At 40.6% G+C, this 16697-nt stretch overlaps 1 protein-coding gene across 1 annotated transcript in view; it reads right to left on the bottom strand.

Moving 5' to 3' along the window:
- The window catches only part of KLB (klotho beta), a 37707-nt gene that overhangs the window by 8601 nt on the left and 12409 nt on the right, over positions 1-16697 (bottom strand). Inside the window, 2 exon segments of the mRNA XM_067735748.1 lie at positions 5254-5522; positions 8321-8831. Of these exon segments, the coding sequence (XP_067591849.1) occupies positions 5254-5522; positions 8321-8831 (780 nt within the window).

Raw genomic sequence — 16697 nt, 5'->3', positions numbered from 1 at the left:
CAGAGCAATCTCACGCACCTCACAGGTGTGATCTGGCCAACTACTCTGTCAACTCTAAAGCACTCTACAAACATAAGGTACTTATAACTTGGGTTTAGTTTTCCTTGCAATAATTGCCGGCTAGGCCCTTGAGTCTAAATTAAAACAGAAAAGGGCTTAAGAAAAACATATCTAAATTCAAGCTTAATTTAAAAAAGTAAAAGTTCTGAACTTGTTTTAAAGTGCTCTTTCTTCCCATGACTGAATTTAAACACACCTGGAATAAATGGGTAATTAACCTTTGGTAAATATTTTCCCTCTAATTGTTTTCTCGTGTGTCATCTTTCATAGTCTAATTACAAAATCATATCATTCCCACTTGCCATCTGCCAGCCAGTTATCTAGAACATTAAACTGAGAGAACATTGATCATGTGAGCATTAAGGTAAATCTGTATATAATTATTTGAGTAAAACCCTCCTAGCCTAGATGGTCAGTTCCAGTGTTTTGAAATCGCAGAGCATCATGATATTGAAAGGGTATTTACAAAGGGAAATCCTGCCATAAGGTAAGGTAAGATCAAATGAAAAATCTCTTTTTTTTTTTTTTTTTTTGGCCAAGGCACGGTTTGCAGGATCTTAGTTCCCTGATGTGGGACTGAACCGGGCCACGGCAGTGAAAGCGCCGACTCCTAACCACTGGACTGCTAGGGAATTCCCCAAATCTGTCTTACTTTTAAAAATATCCAGAAAGCATTAGTCTTAGCCAGTGTGTGATTAATCTGCCAATAGATATAGTTAAAGTATTGCACCCTGATCTCAACCCTGGCTCCCAGAGCTTGGTTCTAAAGTTCTATTTTCCACTAAAAGGATCCTGGGGTTTTTGGAGTAATGGCTTTTTCCAGGTCTGGGGCACGAAAAGAATGAAGTGATGCTGGTACATCTTGTGCCAGAAAAATAAGGAAGTGCTTAAAACCTAAAAGGGAAATGTCAAAAAGACACAGGAGCAGCTTGAAAGAGTCCCATTGGCCAAATTTGAGAAAATTTGAGTAGCAAAAGGCCCAATGAAACAATGACAACAATGAATTATAACACATTGAATTTAAAAGAATTCACCTAATAAATATAGAAGGAATAATCTAATTAGAAATTCACCATTTTGCAATCTACAAAGTAATCATTAATTCAGGCAAGGTTATTGTATCAATGTTAAGACCACTGGTTAAATGTTGTTGGGGAACAGGATATTTATATGGTCTCAAAGTATCACCATCAGATTAATTCTTAATTACAAATGGAAAAGGTACTTTTCAGTTAAGAGATCTGGCAAATGCCACCTTAACCAAGAAGTCTGGTGACTATTACTTCAACTAATGTCTTCAGTAATGAAACAAACTGATTTTATGTGCCTCCTAATTTGATGTATGGGAAATACACAACATCATCTATGTAGTATTATTTCCAGAAATGCTTAACTAATCTAATAAAGAAACAGAGAAATCCATGAAACACTCTACAAGCAACTGGCCTGAACTCTTCAAAAATGTCAATACCAAGAGATTAGGGGGATTGCTCTGAATTAAAAGGCTAAAGATACACAACAACAAATATGTGTTCCTTATTCATGGTTTTTAAAAAAAGGTTTTTTTAATCTATAAAGGACATTTTGGGGACATTTAGGAAAATTTTAATATGGATTATATGTTGGATTATATTGAATAAATATTAAATTTCCTGAGTATGATAATAGTATGAGATAGGAGAATGTCACTGTTCTTAGAAGACATATGCTGAAATATTTTGGGGTAAAGTATAATGATGTCTGCAACTTTTTAATGGTTCTGAAAGAGTGAGATAAACCAAACATGGCAACATGTTAACAATCAGCCAATCTTGATGAAGGGAATATGGGTGTTTATTGTACTAGTTTGAAATTTTTCAAAACAAAATGTTGGAGAAGAATATTGAAGGATGGGCTTCCCTGGTGGCGCAGTGGTTGAGAGTTCGCCTGCCGATGCAGGGGACACGGGTTCGTGCCGCGGTCCGGGAAGATCCCACATGCCGCGGAGCGGCTGGGCCCGTGAGCCATGGCAGCTGAGCCTGCACGTCTGGAGCCTGTGCTCCGCAACGGGAGAGGCCACAACAGTGAGAGCCCCGCGTACCGCAAAAAAAAAAAAAAAAAGAATATTGAAGGAAAAAAAGGTTGGAGGAAAATAAGATGTGTGTGGGTAGGCATAGCAATATTTTTAAAATGTTACTTTCACTTTATTAGTCTTCCTATAGAGAACATCTACTCTTTTGCCTACCCATCATCTTTTCATACATCATCTGGCTGAGTTTTCATAATGCACCCTAATTTTTCTTGGCGAGCCACTCATCCTCACTCCTGGTTTAAGTTCAAGGGATGCTGACTCCTTGATGGGCTCCAGGTGTGAGCAAGAAACCCAGGCCTGATTGATCACAGAATTACTTTCCTCTGACCCAAGTGATCAGCTCTTTCTCTGAGTAATAGGAGTAGGGTCCTCAGAGGGGGCAGACATTCACAGTGTCAAACACTGGGGAACAGATGGGTCTTCAGAGGAAGCAGGAACTTACAGGTTGGGTCATGTACAGGCTGGAACTCTTGTCTCCCCTGGGGCCTCTCTTTGCTGGGTCTGGAATTTTGGAAAATATAAACCTACTTGAAGTGGTATGGAAAAGATGGCCTGCCTGTGCCATGTGGAGGAGGAGATAGACACTGGGTAAGTAGGTGGCTCTCCAGGGGACACAAACTGAAGGTGAGTCACTGTGTTTATATTACTCTCTGTATCTTTCCCCCTTTTATCACCTCTGAGCCTTTACTAAAGTCTTATTTAAATATCGATAGGGGTTGAGATTCATAACTTTGCCCACTAATGGTTTGGGCCCTTTTGTCTGGTCCTATCACTTGCACATCTTGTTTTTCCATATGCTTCTAGAATACAGGTAATAGTGTGGTATTGTGGGGTCTTATAGCATAATGGTCAGGAGACAGACAAATCTGGGTAACCCGGACAAATTATGTAACCTACCTAAACTTCAGTTTCTTTGCCTATAAAATGAGGTTTGTTTTTTTTTTTGAATTTTATTTTATTTTGCAGTATGCGGGCCTCTCACTGTTGTGGCCTCTCCCGTTGCAGAGCACAGGCTCCAGACGCGCAGGCTCAGCGGCCATAGCTCATGGGCCCAGCCGCTCTGCGGCATGTGGGATCTTCCCGGGCCGGGGCACAAACCTGCGTCCCCTGCATCGGCAGGCAGACTCTCAACCACTGCGCCACCAGGGAAGCCCTTGAATTTTACTTTATTTATTTTTTATACAGCAGGTTCTTATTAGTTATCTATTTTATACATATTAGTGTATACATGTCAATCCCAATCTCCCAATTCATCCCATCACCACCAACCCCCCTGCCACTTTCCTCCGTTGGTGTCCATATGTTTGTTCTCTACATCTATGTCTTTTAAAATGAGGGTTTTAAGATTAAGTAGACAGGGACTTCCCTGGTGGTGCAGTGGTTAAGAATCTGCCTGCCAATGCAGGGGACATGGGTTCGAGCCCTGGTCCAGGAAGATCCCACATGCCGCGGAGCAACTAAGCCCCTGTGTCACAACTACTGAGCCTGCACACCTAGAGCCTGTGCTTTGCAACAAAGAGAAGCCACCACAGTGAGAAGCCTGCACACCACAACGAAGAGTAGCCCCCGCTCACCGCAACTAGAGAAAGCCTGACTGCAGCAAAGAAGACACAACACAGCCAAAAATAAATTAATTAAATTTAAAAAAACAGATTAAGTAGACAGAATGCACATACATACAGCGGTTAAGTGCTTGGTACATAGTAGGAGCTTCAAAAAATAGTTATTATTATTTTGGAAAGAGCATTGTGCATCTGGGGGCTTGAAGTTTGCCTGCTACAGTTCTGCCACTATTTGTGTTACCTTGGGCAAGTCACTTAGGTCTCAATTATTAACTGATGGGTCTTACTTTCCTCAGCTATAAAATGAAGGATTTGGAGTAAGAGGTTTCGAAGGGCTCACCTGGCTCTAAAAGTTGACCTTATTCATGCACTATGCATTGAGCACCTGCCATGTGCCTTACATTGCTCTAGTAAGGCATACAGCAGGCAGCAAAGCCTCAAACCTCTCCACCCTCTTGAGGAGAAAGTTTGCATTCTTGTAGGGGAAGACAGGTGATCAGTAAGAAAAATGTGTAAAGTGGTTATCAGGGGCTGAGGGTGGGGGAAATGGGGAGATGCCGGTTGAAGGGCACAAACTTCCAGTTATAAGATTAACATGTTCTGGGGGCCTGTTGTACAGTATGGTGACTATAGTTAATAATATTGTATTACATACATGAAAGTTGCTAAGAGAGTAGATCTTAAATTTTCTCACCACAAAAAAAGAAATGGGAATTGTGTGTGATGGTATGGAAGTGATAGCTAATGCCATAGTGGTAACGATTTTGTAATATATAAACGTATCAAATCATACTCCTCAAATTTACACAATATTGTATGTCAATTGTATCTCAGTAAAGCTGGAGAAAAAAGGGAAATGTGTAATGTACATAGTATGCTAGAGAATGATGAATGCTATATAGGAAAATAGAGCAGGAAGGGGGAATGTGCACTGATAGTGATGGAGTTATGCTTTTTGGAGTGGAGGGAAGCCTTATTGAGAAGGTGATATCTGAGTAAACATCTGAAGAAGGTGAGGAATGAGACAAGTCAGGAGGCCCCACTGGGGTATAAAGACTTCATAAGGCAAATAATCCAAATTTATCAAATAAGAGGAATCACTTAAATAAAAGGCCACTAACAATTTGCTTTTGACAAAACAAAAATCTAGGGAATTCCTGGCGTTCCAGTGGTTAGGACTCCGTGCTTTCACTGCTGAGGGTGTGGGTTCAGTCCCTGGACTAAAATCCTGCAAGCCGTGCAGTCCAGCCAAAAAATTTTAAAAAAAATCTATAAAATTATTTTCCTTTAATTTTGACACTACTAACAAATGCCTCTCACAAAAATGACTGTAAGGTCACTCTAGACTGTATACAACTTGAGGGCAGTATGAAAAGCTCTCAGTAAGCATGAATTCTTCCTCTTCCTTCCTCTTTCCCTAACATCCCCTCATAACCTCCAGGTGATCATGGTATTTGATATTGTCTGAAAGCTATCTCCTAGATGTCACTGAGTAAAGTGAAAGAAAATATTGTGTACTATTTGCACCACTTTATAGTTAATTTGTAAGTAGCCACTTACCTTAAGGACAGATTCAGTGACGCCCCAGGAGAAATCACAGGGAAACTGACCCTGCACGTCTGGTGTGGACTCTTTCAAAGTGAAACCATTTTCTTGTATGATCTGTTTATAGTAATGTGCTGAAGACTTGGGCTTTCTTTCTTTTTGTTTACTATTAAAATCCACATAAAATAATCCTCGGCGAGTGGTGTAAGCATCCTGCCATTCAAAGCCATCCAGGAGGGACCAGGCAGTGTAACCAAACACTCGTATTTCATCAAACTTGATTGCTGCACAGAAGGAAAAAAGCAGAGATGTTCAGAGGACTACACACTCTGGTTCATGTTTACCACTTCACTAATGACATGCCAGGGGCAGCATATTGTGAAACCAACCTTTTTCCTAAATTTGCAGGCCCAATATATCAAATAGAAAATTAATTTTTATATTTGAAAAGGGGCAATTATTTTCATCTAGAGTGGTCTTCTCAAGTGAATGACACAGTTAAAGGATAAAATTTAAAACATTCCTGAGGCTTAGTGTGCAAATGTGTGTCAGAGGACTTCCCTGGTGGCACAGTGGTTAAGAATCCGCCTGCCAATGCAGGGGATGTGGGTTCGATCCCTGGTCTGGGAAGATCCCACATGCTGCGGAGCAACTGAGCCTGTGCACCACAACTACTGAGCCTGCGCTCTAGAGCCCACAGGCCACAATTGCTGAAGCCGTGTGCCTAGAGCCCGTGCTCTGCAACAAGAGAAGCCACCGCAGTGAGAAGCCTGTGCACCACAAAGAAGAGTAACCCCCGCTCGCAGCAACTAGAAAAAGCCCGCGTGCAGCAATGAAGGCCCAACGCAGCCAAAAATAAATAAATAGCAGTTGAGGATTTATAAGAAGAAAAAAAAAAGTAAAATACTGAATTAAAATAGTTAAAAAAAAAAATCTGTGTCAGAGGGCATGATGATTTCCAGAACCCTTTGGGACCAATGTAGACGTCTGCTTGTGACCAAGAGTTTCTCATTTCAACCTTGGGCTGGTTCACATTTGTGGACAAACTATCTTCTGTGAAACAATCCTCAGGGACTGAAATATCAGCTTTGAGAATGAGCATGTGTGAATGTAGATTTAAGGAGGAGAAAGAAGCACAGTGATGTAAGAGAACAAGAACTGACTGGGCCGAGGGGCAGGAGGGGAGAGGGCTTGCTCTACTGTGCTCCTGGGATGGGGCTATTGGGCAAGTTTCTCGATCTCTTGTTTCCTCATTTGTAAATAGAGAAGTTTGGAAAAGATGATCTCTCAGGAACTTTCTAGCTTTAAATTCAGTAACTTTTAGGAACTAGATAAAAATGAAATATGGAATAAAAACAACAAATACCCCAATCAATCGTGAACCATTTTTCTTTTCTTAAAAGCTTTCATTTTCTCATGGTAATGTCTCATTTCTGCACTTTGGGGGTTTTATCACTGATATTCTTTTCCTAAAAGGTGGAGTCAATGTCAAGGGAACTGATGTCAAGAGATTCTGATGTGGGACTTCCCTGGTGGTCCAGTGGTTGGCACTCTGTGCTTCCACTGCAGGGGGCGTGGGTTCTATCCCTGGCTGGGGAATTGGGGTCCTGCATGCCACATGGCACGGCCTAAAAAAAGGGGTTCTGATGAAATAAGTATGTTTCAGCAGGCCCTGGTTCTAGTCTCTCTGGTGTCGTAGGGTCCTGAGGAGTGGTGGAATGGTAACGCCTGGGGAATGACACCACTTTTGTCAAAGTGCTTGGCATTTGGCCCAGGCCCTGTGGGCAGAGTCCTCTGCTCTGGAGGCCCCCATGTGCATGTGCCCCGTGGCTGGGCAAGGCTCTGTTCCATGTACTCCTCCTGCAAGTTGGGACAGCACATCTTGCTCTCCCTGAGGACCCTCCCCGAACACTCTCTTCTGCAGAACAAGGGAGTTTTCTCCAAGCTTGTGGCATTTTTTTTTCTTTTGGCCATGCTGTGCCACTTTCGGGATCTTAGTTCCCTGACCAGGGATCGAACCCGGGCCCTCAGCAGTGAAAGCCATGAGTCCAAACCACTGGACCTCCAGGGAATTCCCTCCAAGCTTGTGACTTCTAAAGAGAGCTACAGAGTTGTAGAAAGATCCACTGAGGATTCCTTTATATAAGAGAGAAATGGAGCCCAACTCTGTAGGAGACAGAACATCAGAATTCGAGCTTGTCCTCTGCTCCATTATTTCAGTCAGCCACCTGCAGATGTCACTACCTGAGTAAAGGAAAAGGAATGAGGGGATGGTCAGGGGTTAGAGAAATATCCAAGAACAATAGAAGTTGCTCACCTTAGCCATTCATGGCTCATTCATTGTCTTCAGACTTTTAGTCATTGAGTCATGTAGTAGAGTAAAAGGAGCACAATCAAAAAAAGCTTTCAGCATCTTAGACTAAAGTACTACTGTTAGAAAACTTTTGACATGTCTCCTTTAGCATTATGTCCTTTTAAAAGGAATGAAACAGCATCCTGTTGCCAATTAAGGATGTATCTACAGTCTAAAATTATTGTTTTCAAACCTTTATTTAAAAGGACACGAGAGTGGGACTTCTCTGGGGGCGCAGTGGTTAAGAATCCACCTGCCAATGCAGGGGACGTGGGTTTGATCCCTGGTCCGGGGGGATCCCACATGCCACAGAGCAACTAAGCCTGTGCACCACAACTACTGAGCCTGCGCTCTAGAGCCCACGAGCCACAACTACTGAGCCCACGTGCCACAACTACTGAGGCCCGCGTGCCTAGAGCCTATGCTCCGCAACAAGAGAAGCCACCGCAATGAGAAGCCCGCGCGCCGCAACGAGGAGTAGCCCCCGCTCTCTGCAGCTAGGGAAAAGCTCATGCGCAGCAATGAAGACCCAACGCAGCCAAAAATAAATAAATAAATACGTTTATAAAGAAAAAAGAACGAGAGTCACGTTAAAAAATTCTGTCAACATTGGAAAATAGAGAAGTCCCACAATGACCGGAACAACAATAATATATATTCAAAGGTGACTTTAAATACTCTATAGCATAAGTATTCAAGACAGTTGTTTTGAGCTAATGTACAACCAACCTTGGAGAACCTGGTTGAGGAAGTTCTTCATCATGTAGATGGCTGTGGTATCCTCTGTTTTCACATGACTGTCTGTGAACCAGCCATTCTCAGTGATCAGGATTCGGGGATTGCCATATTCCAGTTTAATCCAGTTCAGCACGTCTCTTAAATTGAGGGACACATTTTGTCCCATTTTAGCCATGGTGTTGTAGGGCTTGAAATTGTTGGGTCCAAAGGAAAAGGCAAAGAAGTCAGCTGTGCCCCTCACCTCATTCTTCTCTGCTTCAGAGAAAAGGGGTAGAATGGAGAACAACTTCTTTTTCATCACCTCTGGATAGTTACCATCCCCGTGGATAGGGTTGGCAAACCACCCGAGCACAGAAACCATGGATTGTTGGCACTTGAGTATATCCATTGTGTTTTCTGATCTGTTTGGTTCAATCCAGTGGGATCCCAACGTGATTGATAACAGACCCTTCTGATGTGGGCGGAAATTTCTATTGTAGTTATGCCAAACTTTCGAATGAGCCTAAGAACAAGAAAATATTGTTAATCTTTACTGTCCTTACTCAAAGGGTTGTGACTTGGCTGATAGAAGGTCTTCTCGTGGGCAAATTAGTGAAGCGTCGGGTGCTGCAAGGGAAAGCTGCCAGGGAACGCTGATGACCGCAAAGTCTGCTCTCTGTTCACTTCCCCTGTGCTTCCAACCTAAAGCCTCCCCTATAGGATTACCGAGAGGCAGGCAGAGAGCTCTTGTCCCAGCTCCATCTTACTTCTCCTCTCCCTGGCTCCCTTCCGGGCTCTCTTGGGGCTGGGTACAGGTGAGACACTATGTGGATTATAGGGTTTCTTCCTCTGCATAGAAAGACTCAGAGCAGTGCTCTTTCATTGTTCTACAGAGTCTTCTTTTGGCCCTAACTTAGAAGTCCAGGATAATACAATTTCTATATTCTGTAAATGGATAATAATAGAGCTCACCTCCTAGGCTTGTTGTAAGGATTGAATGAATTAACGCACTCTAGAATGGTGGCTGGCACACAGTATAGCTCTATATAAGCCTTAGCTATTATTACTATTATTATAAAAGGGTGGCAGGCATGGCACAACTCAGAAAACCAGTGGAAATAGTGTAGGATTTGGCATCAGCACAGTTGGGCTTGAAGTTCAGGTATTAACTATAGTAGCCTTAGATAAGGCACTTAACCTGTCTGAAATCTCTTCGTATCCTCAGCTGTAAAAGGAAGTTAAAAATAATAATACCCTTTGTAAAGTTGTTGTTAGATGTAGAGCTAATGTACATATTAAATATGTAGCATAGAATAGAGCACCTAGGAGCTACTGCCTAAAGATGGATGTTATTATTATTGGTCCCCCTGGAATTTACATTTCCTGTTGCATTCATTTAAAACACCCTGGGAAGAGATATGGGAACATAGGTATATGTATAACTGATTCACTTTGTTATAAAGCAGAAACTAACACACCATTGTAAAGCAATTATACCACAATAAAGATGTTAAAAAAACAAAAAAAACAGAGCCTCACGATCAGTTTCCAGTCTATTTACTAGGTACTTACTGAGCGCTGACTCAATGCCTGTCTTGCCCTGCCCTGAGAGGCTGAAATAAATGGTGCAGGGATTTGCTCTCAGGAGCCAATAATCTTAATGGGAAAATAAAACTAAAATGTATGAAAGAGAAACATATAAAACTGAATAAAATAAGACACTAAATTAAGGCAGAGGCATGGTTCAATAAAGAACCATGAGCTAGCTGTATGGTTCTTAACTTGAGGACTCCAGTTAAGGACTCAAGGCCAGTTAAATGCGCAAGGTCTCCTTCCTGCCTGGCCAGCCAGAGTTTGCTCCTTTATGTATCTGCCTCTCCTCCTCTCAGCACCTGACTTGCTTGTCTCTTAATGGCTCTTCCCAGGACTGCTAATTTCTCCTTTAATTGGGTGTTTCTAAAACAAGGGCACAAACCCTTACTGTTTTTAACCCACAAAGTCTGCTTTCAGTCTTGTTCTTTAGCTTTCCTTTTGCTCATTGGAGATGTTTTATATTGGGCTGAATTATCCAAAAGTGCCTTTTTGAAGGTCAAAAACAAAAAAATACAAGCAATGGCTCAAACTTAATAGATCCTGTGGACATTAAAAATGTTCCATAAACTCTGTTAGGTGGGGAAAGATAGACATTAATGTAAGGGCTGAGGATTCCAAAACTGGTGTCTCCTTGTTTTATGCAAGAATAGCTAATTTAAATAATTCCATGAAAGATTTTCTGAAGAAGTAGATGCCTCAAGGTATTACCTCTATCTACCTGTTCTTACTCCATTTTCATTGGAAGATCCTGGAACCACTTAGCACCCAAATGTTCCCAAAGATCCTTATGAATGTCCTTCTCAGAAAAGTGTTCAGGCTGTAGCCTCCTCCCCTGCCTCCACCCCTAGGTTCCAGCTTCTGAAAGGAATCTCAGGGCAGCCCAGGGCAGATTCCACTTTAAGTGGTCTCAGCAGCTCTTTCTGGACTTTTCTGGGGCTGGAATCATAGCAGAAAGTCTTTTTTTTTTTTTTAACACATTTATTAGAGTATAATTGCTTTACAATGGTGTGTTAGTTTCTGCTGTATAACAAAGTGAATCAGCTATACATATACATATATCCCCATATCCCCTCCCTCTTGTGTCTCCCTCCCACCCTCCCTATCCCACCCCTCTAGGTGGTCACAAAGCACTGAGCTGATCTCCCTGTGCTATGCAGCTGCTTCCCACTAGCTATCTATTTTACATTTGGTAGTGTATACACAGCAGAAACTCTTAACTGCATTTTTCCTGATTTGAAACAAAAGTAATCATGCATTACTAGAATTCACAGGGAGGCATTCTTTGCTTTATTCTAAGCGGTCACTTAATCCCTTGGTAGCCTCAGCACTTTCAACCATAAAAGCCGCAGTGAGTGATCAGTATGCCTCTTCAGGGTGGGTGTGTATCTCTTATGTGTAAACTGTGAAGCACTAAACACATGTAAGATTCTGAGCCATAAACTAGCTGTCTTGTGAATATGATGCCATCAGACACTAAAGGGAGAGTGAGATGAAATTAGTATAAATGTAATAAACCAGTCCTAATAGCAGTTAACCGGTTCTAATAGGGAAAAAAAGCAGGGGGGCTTTTCTTTGAAATGGATATTCTATTGCATATTTCTGTAACTATATGAAAGATGACCTAAGCTGTGATGACAGACATGTACCTTTGCAATAGCTTTCCAAGCGAGTTTTCTGGAGATATATATCTCTCCATATATCTATATATACATGTGTTTTTATGCCCCAAGTTGACTTTGGTGTTTCACAGTGTCTCTTTCACCTTTGCTGCTATTTGCATAGGCTATCAAGGTATCTAGGGTTATCTTTGCTCTGGGCTGAAGACAGCCTCTCCATCCTCATGTGGAGAATGTGGGGGAGGTTCTTTGTGCAGCACTTGTAGTTATAACCTGATCCTGTTCACCAGGTAACAAGGTAAAAACTATTGCTCTGAGGCAGTGAGTTTGACATAACTCCTGATGAAACTGGGGTATCTATGCATGTGCTTTGGTCCAATGCTCATAAAGGAGGTCTGTTGGGGAAACTGAACTGGGGTTGGCGGGGGAGTGCAACCTGGGCCCTGCAACCTTGCACAACAGTCATTCTGTGATTTTCCAAGGTTACCCTCTATCTTGTACAAGGCCGTCTACCTTTGGAATGATTGATTTAAGGGAGCTTCAACCTTTGTTCTTTAGATGCAGTAGCTTAAAGGGGAAGTCAGCTTTTTCTTTTTGAGGCAGATAGCAGGGTCTAATGTCATTGAGAGACAGCCAGGGGCCTAATATCTCATTCTGTTCCCTCCTCTAATCTAACGTAGCAGCTCTTTGATGCCCCTGGAAGTCCAGACTCAGATAAGTTCTGTGGATAATAGGAGGCAAATAAGATAGCTGGACAACTTTAGACAAAGATGAAGAAGGGGTCAAAGGTCAGGGAGATGTGGTGGAAGGGACACGGGTGGAAGGCAGTGCTTTGGAAGGCGTGCATTGAAGAAACCTACCTCATCACACATGTCTGTATTTAAGGAACACCCAATCGTTTGTCAAAAAATAAATTTTTGTTAAATTTTCAAATCTGTGCACGAATTTAGCCACATTTTGGCTGAAATATTTTCATGTGAACTATAAACTTGTTTATTGTTAAAGCTATTTAATAAAGTATTAAATGAAAATCATTAAAGAAAATATACTTTAAAACTCCACAGAGCAAACTGTTTTCATATTTCTGTGTTCCCCCCAACTTTTCCAAATATATTTCCCAGCTAAAGTCACTCTAACATTTTCCATGTTATTTTTAGTTTTCATAATAATCTTCGTATAACAATTCATCAATCTGATGAAATATGATTTACTTAGTCATCTCCCTCTTTTCATAAAAATTAACTTGTTTTCCTTTTCCTGCCATCTTTCCTTCCTTCTTCCCTCCCTTTACTTACCCTCCTTCCCTCCCTCCTTCCTGTCTTTCTCTTTCTCTCTCTTCATGCCTTCCTTCCTTCCTGTCATAAATAATGTAGTAACTAACTTTGGTCATATAGCTTTTAATTTGTTTGAATCCTTTCCTTTTTTGAATCCCAGGAATGAGCTACCTATTTTTTGAATTGTTTTGCATGTTTCCAAATTGATTTCCATACATTTTGTCCTTCACTGAGAGTGTTTTCTGACCACCTGCTTGGAATCATTGATTGCTCTTTTGGGGGATAACTGGCCATCATGAATGATATAAAAGTGCTACTCACCTACTTGGTACCACAGAGAACAGGACCCGGTTCTTGAAAGCAGGACACCCAGGCTCTAGTACTGGCCCTGCTACTAATTAGCTTTACGGTCTTGGATCAGTCAATTCCCTCTTAGCAGCCTCAGTTCCCTCCTTCATTATACTGAGCTAAAAATAAACACTCTAGAGAATCGTTGTGAACATAGAATGAGGTAATACATGTAAAGACCCTACGAAAACCACATGAACCTAAATTTGAAGGACTTTGAAAGAGCAAGCTGAAAATTATTTAACCTGCTGTGCAGAACGGTGGGGAGTTGTGTAGGCTTGAGGGGTGTTCACAGATGGCGCTCCCTGACCTCTCAAGGCTCGCAGCTGACCGCTTTGTCCTCATTTATTTTTTTGCTGCTGGTCAAAATTATTCATTGTTCATTTGGGCTAGGATTCATTTCAGTTTGATTTATTATTTAATTTACTCAGCACTTCTTTATATTAAGTATCAAGTTTTCTACTAGTTACAATTGCTGCTCTTCCAGATTATTTAACATTCATTCATTCCACAAATATTTATTGGGTGCTTAAGATATGTGAACTTTATTGTTCATTGCTAAAAATAAATTATGTGATTGTCATTTTCTTATTAATTTTTTGATAATCTTGAAACTCTCTTGGAAACAATATCTTACCCTCATTATTCTTAGGAGAGAATTTAAATATTAACAAAAGTTACCACCTTTCATAAAGAAAATATTTACCCATTCTATTTTTAATGGTTTGAATTCATATTTTCTACGGTTGGACTAACTTAGTAATGATCATATTAAAATTTGTTTTCTTCCTATTTTCTTTTCAATCATTATATTTTCAACTTATTCTAACAAATCATCTATTGCTATCAATTTGCCTAGTGTCAGGATTTCCACATAGAAATCATGTAAAAACTAAACTCTAATATATTTGTTCCTTAAAAAAAGTCCTATTATTGTTATAGAATTCTAATTTCAATTATAATATTACTAAACTAAACCAATGCCTGAGCCAGAATCTAAACCTGGCAACACAAAGGGAAAAAGGTCTAGAATAAGGTTCATAATTTATTAAATGAAGCATCTGTGGGTTTCCCCAGATATTAGAAGGGCACTTAGAAGAAATCAATATCAGTAAATTGGTACCTTACTGAAGTTCAGGTTCTTTGCCCAAGGCGAACAGTTGCATGCCAACTTTGCAGAAGGTGAAATGACATTTTAAGCTTTCTGTTAGTACTAAATTAACAATAGTGATCCTATTAGTAATCTTTTTAATGCAAAACGACTGTATCTCCAAGTAAAATTGAAGCTAAAATGACCTGGGTTGGAGACTTTAAGCCTTTCCTCAGGATTTAGGAATAAAAAGTTAAAGATAGTCAATATAGACACCACTCTGAAAATTACAAATAATATAATTTGTACAGAAACAAAAATAAGACGTACCATTTTGGGGCCTGCAACAAAGGCAGACTGACCATGAACCTAAGGAAACTGAAACTTCAGGACTCCTCACTCGCCTGAGTCCCCATGAAATGTGCTGGGAGGGTGGGGAGCCAGGTAGTGATTGGAAACATTTCTAAGTAAGTATCGATATTTCTGATAAATTCCTTGAAGAGACCTCAGAAAATAAGGAATCTGAATCTCCAAGACCACAGTAATTTGTTGTAATATTTTTCTCATTCTAAATAGATGTTTACTTTTGTACCAACTTTTGTGTCCATAATTTTTAATTTTTTCCTTATGTAAGTCTCAGGCCCCTGCAACATAGATCCACTCCTGGCCTACGAGCTTCCTGAGTGCAGGAACTGTATCTCTTTTGTTCACAGTTATACATACAGATGTCCAGGGAAGAGCCTGGCATAGAATACTTGTTGCATAAATGCCCACTATGGATCAGCTAGTTTGTTGGTGACCTGACATACATTGTTGATAATACAGCCTCTGCAAAGCAGGTTTTTTTTCCCCCCATTTTAGAGAAGAAACAAGTTCACAGAGGCTAGGTAGTCATGGAGACAGGATGTGAATTCAGGCCTCTCTGATCACTATACTAAACCATCGTGCTTTCTGTATGTCCCACCAGTTCTAAATTTTGAGTGTTGGGGAAAGGCCATTTGACATGAACCACAGCATACTGTTTTAAAATTATATTTTCTTTCGGCTGTACTTGGTTATTAAAAGAACTAAACAGTCCTAGAATGAGGGTCCCACTCTCACCTGTTGAGAATAAAATATCTATATGTGTCTGGAATTTAGGATCACCTAGAAAGTTCATGGAGGACCTGCCAGCAAATTTGAGGTATTCAGAAAACGATGTAGTTGTCCAAGTGTCTAGTACAGCATGTAACATTTATGTGTAATTCCCTGTACCTCTTTCCTAGAACCAGCGATGTTGACATTGGATATTGTCCTTACTGGCGTCAGAGGCTAAATGAGTCCCTTAGGAACCATTTCTACACTTGACTGTCTTGACCAAGGATGGTGATCATTACACCCTTGTCAATGTTAGACTGAAAGGGCAGGGACGCTGTGGTTGCATAGCAGTTAGCCCAGCATCGCCTTTGAACAAATCATAATTAAATGGTCCTTAAAGATGAGTGACTTTCATGATCAAATATAACAGAATAGTGGTTAAATTACAGAACCATAGAAAATTTACAATATAAACAGTAATAAGAATGAACATATATTTAGTGCTAAATGTGCTGAGCACTATTCTAAGCACTTTCCATGTACTATCTCATTTAATCCTCATTTAAATCTTGAGAGGTAGGTACTATTATTATTCCCGTTTTATAGGAGAGGGAAGAGAGGTTAGGTAGCTTACTCATAAGCAAAATCAAGCCCAGGCTGTATTGCTCCAAGTTCTGTGTTCTTGCTTGCTAATTAGAGATAGAAGATGGACTTTAGAGATCATTTGGTCCAATTCTTAAAAACTATCTATTATAGATAAGATGCTGAAGCAAAAGAAATAAGTGACTTGGGAATTCCCTGGTGGTCAAGTGGTTGGGACTCTTTGCTTACACTGCAGGGTCCCGGGGTTCAATCCCTGGTCAGGGAACTAAGATCCCACAAGCCGCATGGCGCGGCCAAAAAAAAAAAAAAGAAAAAGAAAAAGAAGTGACTTGCCCAAGGTCTCAGTTAGTGCAAAGTCAGAATTAGAACTAAATCCTTCAGCCTCTAGATCACTGTGATTTCTGGACATGATGCAAATTAAATTATGAGCTATTGAAACACATTTTTACATCTTAGACTCAAAGGTGATTGAACAGGCTGTGCAAATGCAAGGGTATGTAACAGACATGGCACAAAAACAAGGGCCAGTACATTGAGAAAGCCATCTGACAGTGTTTGGATGCCAGGACCACTCTAAGAGACAATCTGAGAGTCATGGTTTTGATTATGTCTTCCATCCAATTCCCTCAGTCCCCAGTCAAACAGTTCATCGGCATTACCTTCTGTTCTGCTTAATTATTTTTCCCCTTCAAGAAATTATACACATCAGCAAAATCAAGTTTAGAGAAATTATTTTTACTTATCTCTTTCCTTCAACCCATGGCTATTTTTTAAAAAAATAAATTTAT

The sequence above is a fragment of the Pseudorca crassidens genome, chromosome 4, assembly GCF_039906515.1.
Source record: "Pseudorca crassidens isolate mPseCra1 chromosome 4, mPseCra1.hap1, whole genome shotgun sequence".
Lineage (NCBI taxonomy): Eukaryota > Metazoa > Chordata > Mammalia > Artiodactyla > Delphinidae > Pseudorca > Pseudorca crassidens.
Note: the sequence above shows the minus strand (reverse complement) of the source record. Positions and strands in the feature narration are given on the sequence as shown.